Genomic DNA, 21,412 nt, shown 5'->3' on the forward strand with positions numbered 1-21,412 from the left:
ATTAGATTCATTATTAGTATTTTTTCTTTTAAAATGTTTATACTGTATTTCATATATTGTGAAACTGTGGTATTTTCGTATGTTAGTATGATTTCAAGTAGAAATCTTTGAAAATGATCAGAAATTTTATACCAAGACTCCTAAATATGTTTTAGCTTTCTTACGATAAAAGTTTAGAAATTATTTTGTATTCCTTAGAGAGAAAACCGTATGAACAACATCTGCCATATAGCGCTTTTTTTTTTTTTTGAAAACTTGTCTTAGAGAAATCCTTATTAGAGATATTTTACTGTAATACTTATTTAATACTTACTTTACAATTCGAGACTCACATTTGTTAAACTTAATAAAACATTAAAGGCAAAAACTAAATTTTCTTTATTTTAGTTTTGTTAGAAAAGTACATTGGAAGTGTCACTTAACAAAGAAATCACTAAAAAAAATGGTCAGAAGGATCGTCAGTATTTCTAATACACAAATTCACATAAGTACTTACGGTTTAGAATCCCCCGCTTTTCTAATTTCAAAATATGGCAACCCTATCCTGAGACCAAGATAAAACAAAAAGTATAGACCAATCTGGGTGCACAAATGCTTCCTTTTGGAGTTATAGGATGCCGAAAACATGAATAAATTAACTTTATAGGTCCATAGCTCCAATACTATAGGATCTACCGTAGTCCGGTCAAGGTTTTATTTAGGAACTAGTATGTGTCCTATCCAAATATCCAAATTTCAGAATGATCCAAATATCCCATATGATCTTTTCGCTGACATTTTCACTTCAGTAACTTGAACACACTTTTCAGTACCGTTTTAGCTTGAATTAGGAGTATAATCTTGTTTCCCATAGAAAAATCTGATTACAACCGAAGTGCAATGTAATCGTAATGGGTTTTAAAGACATTGGCTTCTTGTTTCGGAAAAGAAAAAAACAATGATAAGTAGTCTATTGTATGCAAGACACAACAGGAGAGATAGGGTCTAATGTTTCTTTCAACAACTGCAAAGCAAGTAACTGCACGACCATCTTTCTTTGAAAGTCTGTTTGCAACAATATACGAAGCAGCTGAGAGAACCCTTGAGGAAATAATGTTTTCTATTTTTCCTTAAGAAGTGGTCGAAAGTTATTTTAATTTGATATGGAAATTGAATCAGAGCCATTGAAATGTAAGTCAGAGGATGTGTGTTTTTCTCCCCTTTCCCCTTCATCCCTTTTATCCCTCCCTGGTTCGATCCCCGACCAAGTAAGTTTGTGGTGGACAACATCGTGTCCGTGGGTTTTCTCGGTGTACTCCCGTTTCCTTCCACATTCCCATTCCACCAATTATTTCATCATCATTCACTTGCCTTAATCATACTTCTCCCTTAGCCTAACAGACATAATAGTAGGTCATTAAACTGGAAGATTTCACTTCATTTCATTTTCCTTTAGTCTTCGTTCTGTCATATGTAAAGTTCTCCCTTGTGCATAGCATCATGCCATGAGGGCATGTAGGGACTGTGCCCTCAGTCATAGATGAATGTGGTGGTGTCGGCACCACGCTTCGGCCGCATCCCCCCCTCCCAGGTACGCATTGAATCTGAGGTTGGTAATGCCCAGAGCCGCACGGCATCTTATGCACAAAATCAAATATCGTAAAGTAACCAAGAGCAACAGATACCTGACATATGCATTTAGACCAATCCTCTTTAAAATCGGATAATTCATTCGAAAGTTATCGTAGCTTTCACACGCCTACGCCCAAAGTAAGAACAAATACTTCAATTCGGGAAAAATCCCCTTGTGGTATGGCAACCAAAACAATAGGTGTCTGGTGAAAGCAAAAGAGAGCATTTTAAAATAAGTTCCATCAAAATCCGTTCGAAAGTTATCGTCGGATGCCACATGCAAACAGACAGACAGGACGGCCTGTAATAGGGAGCTTCGCACCCAAAATTCTCAAGGTTTGTTTCACGACAATCTCAAATACTCGAAGGCATTCGAGCGCCGGAGAGTAAATTTTCGAAACGGAAGTTTGATAAGTCTTCAGCCTTATCGACTTTCCTTACCTCTACCTATATCAGTAGTTGTCTCTATACAGAACTTTAAATTAAACCCTCGAAATCATATTAAAATTATTTTTCTGCCTGCCCCGTTATTGGCGCAATCGGCAAAGTGACTATTACTAGACTAATGGTGTCTTGGATTCCAATTCCATTCAGGTGATGCATGTTTTCTCTTCCTCTTTCTCTCTTCTGACAGACTTCTTAAACCTTATACAGATCTGTGGGGAAAAAAACTTTCCCTTCACTTCATTGCTAAGGAGAGAAGTTTTAAAATAAACACTTTGCATATATGTAATACATATTATATACAACTATGATAACCTCGAATTCATTGTTTCTTCCGAACACTCCGATAATCCCGAACTTTTCAAAATATTCAAGCGACTCGACAAATGCGATCATATTGATACGTTTCTGTATTTGCTGCTTTCAAACAATTCGAGACTCTCGAAGTTGTCTAATGTTTCTTACATTTCGAGTGCCTCGAACACTTCGAGAGTCTCGAACATTTTGGGAGTCCCGAACATTTCAAGAGTCTCGAACATTTCGAGTGTCTCGAACATTTCGGGAGTCTCGATCATTTCGAGAGTCTCGAACATTTCGGGAGTCTCGAAAGTTCGATAATTCGATAAAATTAAAATTCTTTATCGATGAAACGGTTTTGAAATTTTATCAAATTGTTATCGATTACTCGATTATCGGAACAGCCCTAAGTACAACTGCCGCCAAGCTACTCAGAAAATCCCGCGAGAGAAGGTGTTGGTAATAACCTGCGAAAGAAACCGGCCTCAGCGCTTATCGACTTTCGTTTCTACATAAAGCGCTTCTCTCGAGACCTTCGATTTCGATTCGATATGTTAAACAAATAAAGAGCAAGATAACGTGGGGCCCCATTCCGTACCAACTTTGCTTAATTTTGCGGACTCTAACGCAACGCAAAAGCTGGAACAAGTAATTCTAAAGGTGCTACGCCTATTATCGCAAACTAATGTCCCTTTATTCCGTTACGTTGACGCAAACCTGTACGAAATCAGACATTAGAATTGAGTAGAGAGTTTGTGCTTTTGAGATACTGCGAGTGACTTTTTTTCTTACATTTGCAAAATTGAATGAGAGAAAATTCCAGTAAGTAGAGATTATAAACATAATATAATTCCTATTAAAGAATCCTTTATGCCAGTGGTCTTTTGAAAATTAATGTGTTATTAAGGAACGAAGACCAACACCTGTGTTGAAAGAACAAACAGAGGTGTTGACATAAAGAGCAGCGTATGAAAAAATATGTAAGTCTGATTCTGTTTTAAAGGAGAATTAAGTGAAATACAAAATGACTTGAATGAATGTTTGTTGTGTTTTGAACAAATAATTAAAGACGAAATTTTACAGAGTTTGTTTCAGTACAAGTAGACGAAACAGCATATATGTCTTGTGAAGCACAGATAATGCGATAATCCATCGTTTCCACCCGATCACGCCCAATTGAAACAATTAATTGCATTACGGCGAATTAGATCAGCTCGGATTGAATAAGTGCTGTCGATGGTCTACAATTACGTGAAATTCATGTAAATTTTCTTCTTGTGTTTCTGTAGTAAAATATTTATGTCCAGTGGCGTATTTACGATTTTGTTTCGGGGGAGTCTTGGCTAACTTGGTACCTGGAAATGTGAAAATTTTGCAAGATATTTCATTTACTTCAATATATTAAATACTATTTCGGGGACCTTAAGCTCAGAATCCCACCTTAAATACGCCACTGTTTATGTCTATCGATAATTTGCTTAATATTATTATTATTATTATACTTTATTACATGGGGCCTACCCTCTTAAAACTATCACCCTTCGCCACTGATCACATGTTTATTTCAAGAATGGCATAACTCAAAAATTGCCATTATTGACGTATGGGTAGAAAATGAAAGCTAATCTTGATGTCTATCTCTGGTAAAAATTTTACAGATGTGCTACCAAAACTTGGCGCTAGAGAGCACTTTGTGTCGTTGTTGCGCCCATTTATTTTTATTGCGTTTCGAAACTTTCAAACGCTTCTTATGAAAAGTTAGGAATTTTGAGTTATATCACTCTTGAAATAAACAGGCGAATTATGTGCATGATGTTTCCTTTTGCAGAGCTCCTTCTTACCTAGAACTCTTTAATTATACTTGAAATATATTCTAGCATCTAAGTACAACACGAAGTGCAACATGCCACATCGAACAGTATTGTGATGTATTTCATGTCACTATCTTCTAAAGTGCCAACGAAAGATGTTGATACCTTCAATCACGTTTGGGAAACAAGTAACCAATATTCATCAATGTGAAGAATACATACAGTATTTAACTGCTTTTTACGGGATTCTGGAAAAGATTGTGAACAAAATAGGATAAGTATGCACAAGACGGTGCAAATCACATTCAAATTATCCATCGCAAAACCCCACTTACTTAAATGAAGCGTAATTTTGTTATTGCTTGACTAACAAAGAAATTTTCTAGTATAATACAATAGGATACTATATTCGAAAGTATTCCTTCCCAAAAAGGATTTAGCAGAACATTGAGTGATAACCGCAGTTTTACAATTTGAATGAAGTAACTAGATCTCCTGTTAATTAGCAAGTGCGCATTCAAGAAGCTGATCGAATTGTTCTCTGTATGATAGACATGGTGACAAGAGGAGTATTCAAGTAATAGTGTTTCAAATGGCTCTGACATTGATACTTAGCTCTTACGCTATCTACTTTTCCTCCAACGCCACGAACTATAGGTGCTAAGGATAAAATTTGGGATGTGACAAACAACTCTTTTTATCCTCTTGTATGAAACAGGTGAAATACATAGCGTTGTTTTCTGCTAAAAACTTATTTGTCACCCCACTGACTATAATACTAGTAATAAGATTGCCTATAAAGTTGCTACTATGAAAATATAGTAAAAAAACTTTCTGTCTTGATTTACACAAGCTCCGTGATATTTGCTAGATTCCTACCAGGCACCTTCTGAGTTGCGGATAGACGAAGGCTCATAAGATATCATGGGTACCGGAAATGTCCGGGGCTGTCTTGCAGTTAATGAAGAGATTTACAAAGCTTAAGGGAAGAGGACTCCGACAGAAAACTTCTGGCTCTCCATGTTAGAGGTTGTGCATTGAACTAGCGACCCAAACACAAAAAATACAACCCGTTCAGAGACAGAAACCAAAGCCTCAGAGTATGAAAAGAATTCAATGGATAGGAATAGGAAAGAGAAGAAGGATCTGAGTATAGAGAGGAACCGACAATCAGTGTTAATACCAGGAAAGACAGAAGAAATAGCACGAGAAACAGTCATGAAGGACAGATGTCACAGTACTTCAAGAGATAAAATGGGCAGGCACGAGAAACATTAAGAAGGAAAGTCACGCCATTTACTACAGCGTAATACAAAAAGAATCGTCAATTTCGAACAAGCTAAATATTTAAGAAATAAGGTAGTATATTTTACATCCATAAAGTAAAGAATAATAATAAGGATAATAATAATAAGGATAAAACGAAGATTCAGAAACATCACCATATCATAACAGCACATATCTCAACGGAGGATAAAGACATAACAGTAAAGGAAGAATTTTATGACAAACCAGAAGCATATAACAAGACTCCTAGGTACAAAATGTCAATAATAATTAGAGACTTCAATGCAAAAGTAGGAAGAAATTAACACGAACCAAAGTTACTGAAAAATATTCACTCCATTGAGAAAGTAGTGAGATTGCTGCCTCCTCATATAGGAAAGAACAACCTCACAATTTAAAACACATGCTTCTTTCATAAAAGAGTACACCTTGAAACCTGAACGTCACTAGATGAGAAGACGGTCAATGAGAAGCACATGAACTCATTAACAATAAACACTTGTCACCAATAACAGACACAAGAAGTTACAGAAGATATAATTGCGACGTAGACTATTATATGATCAAGCTAAACTTAACGAAAACAGAATGGTATGTAGATCAACTAGAAAAGAAGGAAAAGAAGAATACAAATGTAGAATAAGGATTAAAATCGCACGGAAAATGACGACAGAAGGAGGAATACCAACAGTGCAAGAACAATGGAATAAAATCCAAGAAACCATTACAGACGCAGCGGAAGAAACGGTAAAATGACAAGAAAACAAAAAATACAAAAGGGTTCGACAATGGTTGCTAAGAGACAATCAAAAGAGAAAATGAAGAAAATACAAATGATGCAAAAATACAAAGATCAACAAGATCGAGCATAGAAACATAGAGAAATGAGAAGGCAGAAAAACAAAATATGTAGAAAGACGAAACGATATATGCTAAAACAGTGGATGGAAGAAATTGAATAGGTGAGTGGTAAAAACAAAAGAAGGAAATTATATAAAACATCAAAAACATGAATAAAGAATTCAAGGGACAACTGACTGGGTGTTAAGACGAGAAGGGACTAATAGTGTCGGATGAACAGAAAATCTTACAAAGATGGACAGAATACTATAAAAAGCTGCTAAATCCCATATTAGAATAGAAGAAGAAAGAGGAAGACAATAATCGGAAGAATTGGAGAGGCGAAGAAGTGTTGTAGAGCAACAACAACAACAGGTAGAATAGAAGATGAAGAAATAAAGAAAGCTATTAAGAAGCTTCAAAACAATAAAGCGCCCGGAGAAGACAATTTAACAGAGAAGCTAATAAAATATGCAGGTGTAGAGATGATGAAGGAAATAGACAACATGAAAACACGGATTTAGGAAGAAGAAATAATATGCCGTCCGAATGGAATATGGGGATATAATATCATAAGAAAGGGAACAAAACAGACTGCTCAAATTACAGGGTAGTAGTGCTATTGAATACGGTCTATAAAATTTTCAAAAGCATACTTAAAAATACAATAAAAGAATTGAAGAAGGGATAAGCGAAGAGTACCGAAGTGGATGACAAATAACAGTGGAACAATGGATCAGTTATTTGTAATGAAACAGTAAATAGAAAAAATACTACGAACTTGGAATAGACATATATATTCTGTTCAAGACTATAAACAAGCATTCGACAGTATAAATAAAAATGATTTGCTACAGAAACTACAACGCTTCAAGATTCCCCCAAAAACTGATGAACATGGTTAAAATAATTCTGAAACAAACTACTGCAGAAGTAAAATTAGGGCACACATTAGGAGAATATGTGATTCAAGTATAAAAAGGCAGTAAAACAGAGGGATCCTCAACTTAATTCATAATAGTCCTGCAAATGGCAATAGTAGAAACAGACAAAAGGAGTACGATAATTAATAAATTGAGCCAAAGATATACATATGTACATTAGATTGACATTTTAATGAGAATGGAATATAAAGTTTGATAATGAAGTAGAGAAAGTGACAATGAACATAGACCATTAGGACTGCAAGTAAACACTGAGAAAACAAAATACAAGGAGATAACTCCAGACAAAAAGAGTGAGATGGAGAAGGAAAGAAAAGTTTGTAATAGAAAACAAAACATTTGAGAATGAGAACAGATTTAAATATTTAGGAATGACAATAAATAACAAGAATAACATGATAGCTACAATCAAAGAAATAATCATACCGAGAAACAAAACGTAACATGCTAATGTTCAGATGTTCAAAAACAAAAGTATTGGTAGGCAGGCCAAACTGAATATATATATAGCGCAGAAGCACGGATGTTAACGAAGGAAAATTAAAAATAATTACGAACATTCGATTCTAGAATAACTACGAAATATAATAGGAAAGATTTTCGGGAGTAACCAAAGAAAATAACAAATGAAGAAACAACCAACAAAGAGATATAATAAAATCTTAAGTGGAGAAGATATTGCACTCTGTAATACTCTGTTTATATTAATGTAGATTCAATTTGTATTTCTATATGCGAATGACATACCTAAAAAGCATTAAAATTTGTAACTCAATTACCTTAAAGCACCATTAAACAGACTGGCTAAGAATAGCCCAAGAACGCCAGGGATTATGGAAAATTTGTCCTGTACAAAGAAAGGTACTATTTCATCAATGTTTTGTATATAGCCTAGGCGAAGAGGATCACAGTCCGCATACACAGAGAATATAGCAACTCCGCTAATCCATGTCAATGAAAAGAGAATCGTTGTGATTGGAATGTTGAGCAGCATTGTTCTGAAACAGAAAATGATCAATCAAGTTCTCACTTATTATATTAAAATAGTAACGGTCCATATTAAATCCTTTTGTTATGCGGGAATGATGTTAAGAAGAATAGCTTGTCATTCGAGTATTAAGTGTTGTTAACATTAATATCAATAATTTGAATAGTTCTTTTGAAGTAGTTTTATAGGATTGAAGATTGTTTTATCACTTCATAATGATAAGGTAAAAAGCACAGTGGATAGCTTGTAAGACATCCACCTACCAACTGATCAACTGGGATTCGACTCCCGGTGCAGATGGAATTTATTATCTAGTTATACCCTTATCCAAAGAGTTTACCTACCCTTTATCAAATGTGTACCTGGAAGAACCTAGTGGTAAAGGCAACTTAAACGTATCGACGACCACATCCTTTATATGCGTCGAGATTATGGAAATGAGAATAGTATATTTTACTTTGTTCGAAACCATGCTAAAGTGTCCAAGACTTATTGTTTGTTTGTTATAATTTTATTCATATTCCTAAACCAGTTTATTTTATATCCAATCAAATATGAAATAGTATAAAACTGATTTTTTTTTATTTCTACCGGAACAACCATCAGAATAGATGTCTCAGATCGGAATGGTCAAAGAGGCCACTCTATTGTATATATACCATATATATGGTATATATAATATATTTCTCTCAAAATGCCAAATAAAATCCACAAATAAAATTACATATATATTTCATATCAAAATAACTTTTTTCTCATTTCCTGCTTTTATATATGTTAGTTCAGTAGTCCCCAACCGGTGTGTCACGACACACTAATGTATCACGCAGTCCCATATTATGTCGCTAAATTTTAAATTTAAAAATCATGAAGCATTTGGTAATTTGTTAAAATCAATTTTCAGATAAACTACCAGCCCACGCCTCCAGCGGCAGTAACAATTCTCAGTACTACATAAAACTACTTTATAGAAACCTGTCACAGCATTCAAGTGTGTTCTTTACTATTGAAACAAATAAAGAACGAAATGTAAGTCAGTGTGTGTTTAACGATACAACTTTTTTTTTCAGTACTCAAATAAGTTAGCATGTAGTAGATAATTGAAAAGTTCTTAATTATTAACTCTGATGAAAGTTTTACTAAACTGTATAGATGTAGCCGAACTGAATATTAATAAAAACCAGCTTAAATAAATGAGTTAATGTTTTAAGTTAAAAGAATTAATGTTAAGATTTCATAAATTAGGATGATATTAACTATTACGCATGCTATGGCCTATAGATCCCTAAACTGACACTTGATTAACTTATTAAACATGGATTAATTAAAACTTTTATAGCGATTTCATACTCAACTCTGAAGAAAAAGAATAGTTAGATGAAGTTCAACCTAATGTCGGAAATATGGTAACTTTTAAACTTCATTCCATACGATTCTACTGTATAATACTGATGTTTGTTTGTATGAACTGATTGTTTATTTGAAAGTTAGTTTGAAGTTTAAACATGATTCTTAAAAGTGAAAGCAAATAATTTTTCATAAATGCGTCATTGCTAATATGATAAAATAAGATCCTTTGTGAGATCGATTTCACACAAAATATTGTATAACTGATCTTTTACTCATCCTTTATTTTCATAATGAGAAATAGCTATCTAACTGGGCACTTACCTAACAACCTGTTTCTGCGACTTCATGCTACAGTATCTCTGAACAAAGTTTTGCTGGCATCCCAGAACTGACAAAGAGATAAATAATTGTCCAACCACTGCAGATAACGTCGTAGCTCGTATTGTGGGATCTAGCTCAAAGCTAAAATAAAAATTTAATGTACACTATAATAACGAAAGTTTTAAATATTATTATTATTATTATTATTATTATTATTATTATTATTATTATTATTATTATTATTATTATTATTATTATTATTATTATGTTTCTAACATAAATAACCGTACACAGATGGTTGAAAATGAATATAGGTTATTGTTGTTAAACAAATATATTATTGTTATTCACACAGAGAAAACACAAACTATGACAAATGTTTGATATAAATATGATTTAACCGGAACCTTACACGTGTCTAAAATTGGATTATTATTGTAGTATTGACTTGAAAATGATTCCTTAATTAAAAAATAAAAGTTTGTTAGAATTCATGGAATGCATATTCTAATTTTATAAAATTTATGGGCATGCCTCTGGGTCATAAACATGTTATTTGTGTGTTATGCACATTATACAGTACCCCAATTATACTAAAGGGAGACCATCAAATGGTTATTAAGTATTAAGAAATGTTTTTGTTTGGTCTGAAAGATTCATCAACTACTTACTTAAAGAAGTCAAGCCTTCCTTTGTCAGAGGCAATCTTGAATCCTTCAATAGGACCACCGACGTGGATAAATCCTTGAATCACAATGGCAAGAATACATGCTGTCATAGTAAGGCCTTGCAACATATCGACACGTACCACAGCATTGAGGCCTCCCTGAAAAATAGGAAATTACTAGTATGTGGAATATTCATACAGAAAGCTGACTAAAATTATGTATGTTAGAGACTTTATACCAATAAGCTGTCTATACGATTAAGTATCATACAAGTTCCTAGTAATTTTTCTTTCTTCTCCGTCGACATTTGTATTCGCACTACCTACACACACCTGAAAATATGAAGAATTATAAACATATCTATCAGCATGTGACAAAATGAATGAGTTGTATCGAAAAAGCCTAAGAAAGTTGAGTCAAGTAAATTAGATTATGAAAGTAGCACTTTTCTTCTCTTCCTGTATATTATTTTAATTTTATCATATACATTCCTCAACAAAATTAAATAGAATATTTTGTATCTAATCTGTACCTAAAATGTGTTATTTTTGTTTCTTGATGATGAGGGTTCATTTTATATGAACTTAACAACCTGAAAATATGCATATAAATACCCACTAAAACTGAGAAAATATGTTATATAGATAAAATAATATACACTTAAGAAACAACTTATTCATTTCAAAATCACTTATTTATAGTACGTATTTACTGTGTACATAATGCATTTCCACAATACGCCACTAAAAGATTTTCAAGGTCTTTTGGTATTAAATATCCTCTATTGTCTGTTAAGAAAAAAGCTAATAGGCTGAAAATGACATTTCAATATTAACTTACGTGTTTGGACAATATTTGTACAGACAATGCTACTGAAAATGATACAAGACTTTGCCACTAAAATGATATAAGACCTGCCAAGTTTTTGCAGATGCATATGCAACTCCACTTACATCCTCGATTTATTAGTTACGTATGGTTTTCAATTCCTTCCGCTTCCCTTGCCTTGTTTAAAGCAGTCTGCGTCAACTCATTGTTCCTGTGACGTGATTACTCTTTCCATTTAGAGAGAAAATCGCCTGGAGGGATTTTCGAGTCGAGCGTTACAATGTGTTCATAAGATTTACACGATTATCATATGTAAAGTGGTTTTATCATGTTTGAGAAACTGTTTCCGGACAAAGCAGGTTTATTCTCAAGAAGATAGTACGGTATTACATGGAGTATCTCAAGAACTGTCTACAGTAACTAAACGTCTGTGTCTAAACAAAGACACAAGTAAAACTCAAAACCATGAACATAATTGAAAAGGATGAAAGAAAGGATCAAACTCTTCTTCCTGCAACTAATAAAGACAACGTTAACTGAATTTGTGTGATATCTAGACTTCGGATTTTATCGAAAAAGTCTCGTTTGTTCTAAAGGTGGTAAACTTAGGATCTTTGGTAATAAAATCCTTTTGGGTCATTAACGAACAATGTTTAGTTCCTCCGTGGTGAAATGGTTAGTGTACTCGCCTCCATCGTAGGGAACCCTGGTTCGATCCAGGGAAAGTGCATATGATTAATATCTCATGTTAAGCTACTAGGTCCTGTCTCATATAGCCTCGCTGTTGAAAAAGAGAGAAAAATCTTTCAAAAACTAAGAATGTTTACCAGTTTTGTAGCGACTAAAAACGTCTCTTTCATTTGTTTGTTCTTAAATGTCTATTTAGAGTCTAAATTAAATTTTTGTTACAAAATATTGATATAGCTTCAAAAACACCTCTATTTGCAATCATTTCCTTCTTCAAAGACTGCAAATTACATCAAGCAATGATGATGTTTCTTCTGAAACCTATGAAAATCGTTAATGACGCCACTAGGTTTTCTACAGTGTCCAAAGTCTGTAATAAACTTAGAATATAACCTTCGCATGGCCATACCACCTATTAAAAATGCGAACCCTCAGCAAACAATCAGGGTCTTCTTACTAAATAGCGTGTGAGGACTAACTATGCATCTGATTTAGTATTAAACTCGTTATTTAAAATTTACTGATAAAAGTAAGTGTTCTTCAATAATTAATTACCTTTCTCAGTAATGACATACATTACATACAAATGTTCATATGGTTTTTGAGTACTCGCTGCTTTATATGCCAATTTTTAGTTCCTCTTTGACTGATTTTTGTGTCTATTTTTCCTGTTTGAAATGTTTAAATATCCACAATCTACTGACACAAACCTACAGGGAGTCATAATGGCTCATTGGTAAAGCGCTTACATTTGGTTTTAAGAGTTTGGAGATTGCTCTCACACCATGTGAATTCGTAGCGGACAACATTGAAAGAGTGATTAGTGAAGATAGATTCAAATATGGGAATAGAAAGGAATACATTCACATATGCACCGTTAGAATTGGAGAAATAAATGATCAAACAGTATCCACATTCTAAGGAAAGTTGTGATTTTGCGAAGCATAAAAATCAAAGTTCCTCTATCCAATCTGAGGGCATCACACCAGCAGCTTTTCGGAGCATTAGATAATTGCGTAGATGGAGAAAGATCTTAACATTTTAAGAAAGATAAATTAGAAGAAATCAGTTTTGAGTGACAGGTTTCAAATATAGAATCTCTCTGTTATAAACCCACGACTTTAACCACTCACCCACAAAGATTTAACGAATTATACATGTTCTCGCATATCTCAAGGACGCCAACATTTTTTTTTTTGGGGGGGGGGGGAAATATACATTTCTCTTTTAGGCACAAAAATTGGAAATATGCATTTGTATCTTTTAGGAATAGTATAGTTTATATAAAAATGAATGTGTATGTGTTTGTTTGTTCATTGGGTCAGTATACAAATCCATACTGTTAACTTCGCATACTTCAAAGTGATTTTATGAAAGAGATCATAGTTTGGAAGAAACCATAGACTGTCTATAAATTTTAGTTCGTATCCTAAGGAGGTGGAGGTGGGTTCAAAGGGAATACAGGGTTTTTAATTTAGGTTTTAAAAAAATAGAATATCACACAAATTGTTGGTATTAGGAATATAAAACATGGTAAGTAATCTCATTTTTAAAAAGATGTACAAAACTATGGGGGTAAGACACATCTAGAAGGGAAGGGAATGACATGTAAAAATAGTCAAAAACGACCAATATTAGTGTCGAATCCATAGTTTTTGAGGTTGGTGAGGCGAATAGTGACACTTCCGATCTAAGTCCAAGTTCAGCCCCCATCTGCGTGAAGTGGGGCTTAGAGGGATGTAAATAAAATTTTCGAAAGGAGCAAGATTAACGTCGAACCCATAGCTTTTTCCGGGTCGCAAGCTGATTGGCGATAGACCCAATCACATTTAAGCCCAATTTTAATCAAGAATGTGAATGCCAGCTGGTCCGGGAATTGAGATGGGCAATGTCGATGGCGTTGTTTATGTTTATTTTATGCAATTCTTTACTTTTGACAGGGACAACGACAAAGTCCTTGCTTGTCCTTATTTATTCTACTTAGTTTCTTATTTTGTGAGGGGGTACGGCGAAAGGGTTGGTCGTTGTTATTTAGTCTATTCAGTTCATTATTTCTTAAATATTGTGTATAAACATTATTCTTCTCATGTGAATATAAATTATCAATTATGCGTAGCAGTGTTCCGAAAAAAAAAATGCTTAAATACGAACCTGAAACTGTATGGGGCGTCGTTGTCTTATAATGTAATTTGCGAGATCTCTGCTTGTTTGTTTGTCTGATTGTCGTAATCTTGAATGAAATTTAGTAACCTTTATATGAAAAAAGTTTCTTGGACTTACATTGGCTGAAATAATAACAAAAGTTATGATTCTTATGAAAGAATTAATTATGATTTTAGAATTTGAATAAGTGGTTTTAAATCAGCCTGCCATCAATTGACAAAACTGTACTTTTTACTACCAACATGCGCAAGGAAAGTTAGTAATTCTTCCTGTTAGTCTGTATTGCAGACACAAAGCATGTTCAGAGAAGCTAGCATTAGAATCTAGTGGAAAATGAAAACAAAATCATTGTAAACGTGTTATATTTTACAGAAAAAGGAGAAAAAGCTGTACGATGTGCTCGTAATAATATCTTTCGGATACAAAGATTGAACTTTCAATATAAAAAAAAGTAGTATGTACGTTGTGATCTGTTAGGTTTATTAATATGACAATTATTAATATGAGAAATATGACAATATAATTTAAATATTCATTAGTCCTCAAAATATGCATTTTCATATCTGCATATGCACTTCTTTTTAAATCCGAGGCCATATTGATGACTATGAAGTTCTGTCCTAAATTTAAACACATTTCTTTGAAAAGCTCTCTAGCCTTATCATTAGCAAGGATTACAGCAAACGAAAATATATATGTAGTTTCTTTAAAATCTCTCTCTCAAGCCCTAAAACAAGTCTTCAAATACAAATAGGGAGCTTTCTAAAGATACGTGGAAGTTCACGTTCGTTTTCCTTTATTTTTGGATCAAAAGATCCAATATATTTCAGACAGAGATTTTCTTGTAGGCCTTATATCTCGAGAACTACATATAGTGCAGCCAAATCAAAACTACCTCTTAACTCAGTATGATGTGCTTATTCCGTAAAAAATATCAAATCTCGATTTAAGGACCGTTCAAAAATTTTGTGGGCCCTGAACCAAATATCCAATGTTTTTCATTCAATTATAAATTTTCTTGCAGGCCTTAGATCTGGAGAACTACATATACTGTAGCCAAACCAAAACTACCATTTAACTCAATATGAAGAGCTTATTCCGTAAAAAAATATGAAATCTTGATTTAGTGTCCAATCAAAATTTTTGTGGCCCCTGATCCAAAAAATTCAATATATTTCATTCATTCAAATATTTTCTTGTACGCCTTATATCTGGGGAACTACATATAGTGCAGCCAAACCAAAACTACCATTTAACTCAGTTTGATGTGCTTATTCCGTAAAATATACGGAAACTCGATTTATCTAAAGGCCGTTCAAAAATTTTGTGGCTCCTGACCCAACATCTAATTATTAGCCAAGATTACAATCTTTTGATACATTTTCTGGATCATTCCTAAAATTCTTGTTTGCCCTTTTTCTTTCTTTTAACGTGATTACCAGTAATGTAAAACTTACCATTAACGTGAAGGCAATGCTAATTGTGCCAATGGCAAGAATTGACATCCAATAAGGAATACCAGTGATTGTTCGAAGTGCAACGCATGGAGTAAACACAGTAACACCCAGAAGAAGAACACTTCGTACAGTAAAAGTCAGAGATGCTAAAATTCTGACTGACTTTGATTTGAACCTCAAATCCAAATACTGAAATAGATAAAATATATATTAGCACTATAAGATATATATATAATCCAAATACTGAAATATTTATAAAGTATTAATTAATTAACTTATGGCTTATAGAATAACACGGAAACTAATCACTTCAACAGCCATTCCCCTCCCGTCATGTAGTAAATATAAAATATTTCCGTGATTGAACATTTATGTTATCCACCAACCTTCCTTTTGCTTCACTACTAATCACTTCCTTTTTAAAGCAACCAAAATCTATATTATTTTATTATATGCTAATTAATCACATGACATTTCATATTATTTTAATTTGAAATTAATAGTTCAAAAGGTACTCTAAGAAATACCACCTTGCCTATTTCCCAAACATTTCAAATGTTCCTTCGATCATTCACCTTTTAAAACTAGGATTGTCGTAGTGCTTCTGTTGATCCAGACCCTATGACTTAGTAAAGCTTGGTGTTAGTTTTACAATATACCACTATGATATACATACAATATATAATAGATGGAAGCGAAAAAAATAAAGTTGAGGATTTCACTATCTATCTTCGACGGATTTCAAGCACAAGCAATTTACAGCCATAGACCAACTTTAATTTTAACAACTTTCTACCCTTATTTCTGAAGTCTGAAGGATGGTGGTGCAGGCCAAATTTCATCGAATAAGCTTTACGAAAGTTATTGTGAAACAGATAGACAGACACAAATGTACCGTGGAGCCTGAAGGTACAAGTTTTCTTTTATTATTATTATTATTATTATTATTATTATTATTATTATTATTATTATTATTATTATTATTATTATTATTATTATTATTATTATTATTATTATTATATTACAGCGTACTGCAGAACAGAGTAAAATATTTTATTTGTTAAGCTTTTTTTTTAAATAGCCTTGAAAAATGCATCAGAAATAAAAGTAATTGCTAACTCCTGGAGGAAACTTACTACGCCATGTTTTATATAAATCTGAAAATTTATATAATTATACGGATTGAGTTCGAACTTTTTCTTTGCTGACTTCAATCCCAGTGCCGTAACAAAACTCTTCGGGGGCCTGGTGCAAGAGGATATTTGGGGGCCCCCCACAAGCAAATGTATTTTTCAATATAATAGTAAAAGGTGCAAACAATATTACACACACATACATACATACTCAGAAATACTTTTCTCCAAAGCAGTGGTTCTCAACCTAATTCCTATCACGACCCCCATTTCATCACCTCCCCTTGCCAGCGTTCCCCTTTTCTAGTTTGTAATATGCTTGCGTGAGATTTTTAATGTACTTATTGCGAAGATCTTACGACATCTATGTATTTCTATAATAGTAGAATCCATTTCTTGTATATAGTGGATACAGTAACTTCTCTAAAAGCGAATGGATTAAAACCAAATCTGGTCAGTTCATACATATTACAAATAACAAATCCGATCCTCTTTCATTTAAATTGATTGTTAAACAATTCTGCACCTGTTGAAAATGTTTAGTAGACCTATTTCTTGTTGTCCTTAACGGTGTATATAAAAATAAAAATATGCCTATCAGAATAAAATTCAAAATAATATTTTATATTTTCCGCTATTATATTTGGGTAAACGTCCCCTGAACGGGACGTGTTATCATCTGCATGATCTTCAAATACACTCTCAATAATTAGTCAGGTTTCTAGCCTCAGCAAGGCATTATCGCACTTCACATCTCTCAACAACTGGTGTTTCATGGTTGAATGAATTTTCTCTTTTTCCTGAAATCAGCATTGCAACCTTCTGTCTTAAGATAAAAAAGTTTAACAGAATAAGGAGATATCACTAATAAATTTGATTTCGAGAGTACACTAAGTAATACGAAGTACATCGCACATAATCTTATTATTAACTTCCTAGTAATGATAAGAGACAAGACTTGAAACTTAAGGCTTTTATAAGATTCAGGAGTAGTAGTTAACTCTTGCGAGTGACATCTTTCTAGACTATCTTCTCGAATGTGAATCAGTTTTATCAAAAACGACTCAGCTGATTCTGCTTATATTTCATAAATAAATATTTAAATCCAATAACCCAAGAATAATGTGTAAAACAAATTCTTATATAAAAGTATGCAGGAAAGGTAATGCATATTTTTATATAAGAATTTGTTTTACACATTATTCTTGGGTTATTGGATTTAAATATTTATTTATGAAATATAAGCAGAATCAGCTGAGTCGTTTTTGATAAAACTGATTCACATTCGAGAAGATAGTCTAGAAAGATGTCACTCGCAAGAGTTAACTACTACTCCTGAATCTTATAAAAGCCTTAAGTTTCAAGTCTTGTCTCTTATCATTACTAGGAAGTTAATAATAAGATTATGTGCGATGTACTTCGTATTACTTAGTGTACTCTCGAAATCAAATTTATTAGTGATATCTCCTTATTCTGTTAAACTTTTTTATCTTAAGACAGAAGGTTGCAATGCTGATTTCAGGAAAAAGAGAAAATTCATTCAACCATGAAACACCAGTTGTTGAGAGATGTGAAGTGCGATAATGCCTTGCTGAGGCTAGAAACCTGACTAATTATTGAGAGTGTATTTGAAGATCATGCAGATGATAACACGTCCCGTTCAGGGGACGTTTACCCTTATATTTTTATTACATTTCTCTCTTCCGCTTATCTTCCCGACCCCCATGAAACCCTCTCGCGACACGCAGGTTGGAAAAACCTGCTCCAAAGTAATCTTAAATAATGGAATAACATAAAATAGAAAGGGGTATATTTACATACTACAGCATTTCACAATTTACGATAATTTTACAGAAATCACAGTACCATATCCATTGTGCAAAGTAAGTAAAATGTCTTTTCAATATTAGTCAAAATGAAAAAGGTATTAATCATATACATTTTTAAGAAAAAAAAATAATAATAATAAGAAATGATCTTTACACATGCTATTTACAGAAGAACATCATGATTAAGAAATAAAAAGGGAATGTCAGGGATGTTGCACAACTGCTTAAACAGTTTTAAAATAAACTTATTGTAATGGATTCAAATATTCAAATACGCACGGCAAATTAAAATACAACAAAAATTTAAACATTTTTCTCCTAATCTGAAACAATCTTCTGTATGTTTTAGTCTTGAAGTTTCCTTTCGTTCTTCGTTTAATATAGTAGCATTTGTTAACCTTTGTAGTGAGGTATTATTTCTCAAGTAGTTCTTTATGAGCTTTAATTTCGAGAACGAGGCTTCAGCAGAAAACACACTTATTGCATTTGCTAGAAAAATTACACATGCAGTAAGCACAACAGAGAAAGTTGTAGAATACCTATTTTCCGCTAAGAATAAAGCTATTTTCGAAGGTTACCTATTTCAGTCCTATTATAATCTGTGAACACCAGTATTTGGCGTGGAAAATATGAGTTTACATTACTACTGTACTTTGTAGCAAAGTCATATCCATATTTCTGAAGGTCTTCCTCAGATGCAGACAACAATGTTGCTGGAGTGAGGAAAGAAAAACTATTGAGCACTTCTGTCATTTCGTAGAAACAAGTGCTACGCTGTAACACAATACAATCCAGAATAGGATAAAATACACTGCCACAAAATATATATCTCCCGATACGTCTAGTCTATTATCCGTAGCCAGTTCATCAAAATATTTCTTTACAAACATTTTGCGTTTCTTTTGAAATGTTTCTGAAATACTCAATTTCGAGCACAGGTCTTTTGTGGATTTTACAAGCTCGTCATACTTTCTCCGCAGATCTTTCAATTGCTGAAATTATTTCTTGAGAATTTATCTCTGCTATTTGCAGAGCAATATTAGAAGACTGCGAACTTTTGGAAGTTACATACATGGACATTCCCAAATGTATCTTTTCCCAAATGACTAGCATCAACATAAATTCAAATGTCTATCTTCTTTAATGCTGAGCTGAGCTGATTTTAGTTTAGCGTCCCTTTCAGCAGCGAGGCTATATGAGACGTGGACCTACTGATTAACGTGGAATCCGAACCACATGAGCTCCCGCCGGGAATCGAACCCGGGTCTCCCACGCCAAAGGCGCTTACGCTAACCGCTTAGCCACGGAGGAGCTTCTTCTTTAATGCGTCAGCTGCCCTCAAGTCATCTGGTTTTTAACTTGTCAGACAAATCGCGGTAAGGTACGTACTTTTGAACATCAGCAATTCTCTCTTTCATGCAGCTAATACGTTTTGTTTTCCACCTAGTTATACATTGCTTTTTCAGAGTTTTCTTCTTTAATTTTGAAGCCATTTCATCACCAAGAGCTAAAAGTGACCATCTAGGAGCACCAGGCCCTTATCCAGGGGAGTCTAGGAGGGCGGGCCCCTTAATTTTTACTGGTCCCCTAAAATTTTCACGATAGGCTTGCAAATGAACTATAATATTGGTGATGAACTATAATATGGTTGGATCGGGCCCTCTTCCATATTTGCCCTGGCTACGGATCTGAGGAGCACTAGAACTAAAAAAAGAAAATATCTTGAAGAACATCAAAAAATTGGAAACGCTATGTCGAGACTTTTGCAGCATCGGTTGCAACAAGACTCAGATTATGCGCACAGCAATGAACATACGGATCGTTTTGAGTAGTATTACTAATTCTTGCTTATAAACCACTACCATATAAACTCCACTCATTACTGATGTCCCATTATATCTCTGCCCTTTGCACCGTTGAGTGTCGATTTGGTTGCTGAGTAAAATTTCACGAACGAGATGTTCATAGTTCTCCACATAGGAAATAAATAACAGAATATAAGTATTCAATAATAAACGGGTTAGCAGGGGCCACTGGGCTTGGGAGCCCCTCAAACAGGAAAGAATGTTACCAAAATTGCTAGTAATCTAGAATTTCGCAATGATTATTTCTCACACATAAGAAACGAATAACAGAATACAAGTACCTATTCAATACTGACTAAGTGGGTTCAGTGAGCCCAAAAACAGAAAACATTTTTACCAAAATTACTAATAATCTAAAATTTCACAATGATTACTTCTTCCACATAAGAAATAAATAACAGAGTACAAGTATTCAGTACCGAGTAATAAAAAGATTTAGCGGGTCCCGCTGGGCTTGGGTACCCCAAAACCGAAAACAAAATGTTACGGAAGTTACCAGTAATCTAGAATTTCACCACAATGATTATTTTGTACACATAACAAATGGCCCTATACGCTTGAAGGTGACTAAACAAAAAAATATATTACTAAAATCGCTGCCAATTTTAACACTGACAACTTTTTCCCGCACGTAAGAAGTTAATAACAATATAAGTATTCAGTACTGAACAATAAATGGGTCCAGCGAGGAGTCTAGGCTTAGGAGCCCCAAAAACGAAAAAAAAAAAATACTAACATTGCTGGCAATTGTAAAATTGACAATTATTTTCCGTCGCACACAAGAAATGAATAATAAAATATAAGTATTCAGTAGCCTAAAGAGTAACTAACGGACTCGACGGGGCCCTCTAAGCTTGGGGGCCCCGGTACGTTGCACCGCTTGCACCGC

At 33.8% G+C, this 21,412-nt stretch overlaps 1 protein-coding gene across 1 annotated transcript in view; it reads right to left on the reverse strand.

Annotated features, from left to right (window-relative positions):
* LOC145666696 (sodium-coupled monocarboxylate transporter 1-like) overlaps positions 1-21,412 on the reverse strand; it is a 167,071-nt gene that overhangs the window by 93,405 nt on the left and 52,254 nt on the right. The window contains exons 3-6 of the mRNA XM_081734191.1: positions 15,697-15,885; positions 10,565-10,719; positions 9,894-10,034; positions 8,014-8,232 (exon numbers count right to left, since the gene is read on the reverse strand). Coding sequence (XP_081590317.1) covers positions 8,014-8,232; positions 9,894-10,034; positions 10,565-10,719; positions 15,697-15,885 — 704 coding nt within the window. The remainder of the gene's footprint in view (positions 1-8,013; positions 8,233-9,893; positions 10,035-10,564; positions 10,720-15,696; positions 15,886-21,412) is intronic.

The sequence above is a fragment of the Thermobia domestica genome, chromosome 12, assembly GCF_964235325.1.
Source record: "Thermobia domestica chromosome 12, izTheDome1.hap1.1, whole genome shotgun sequence".
Taxonomy (NCBI): Eukaryota; Metazoa; Arthropoda; class Insecta; order Zygentoma; family Lepismatidae; genus Thermobia; species Thermobia domestica.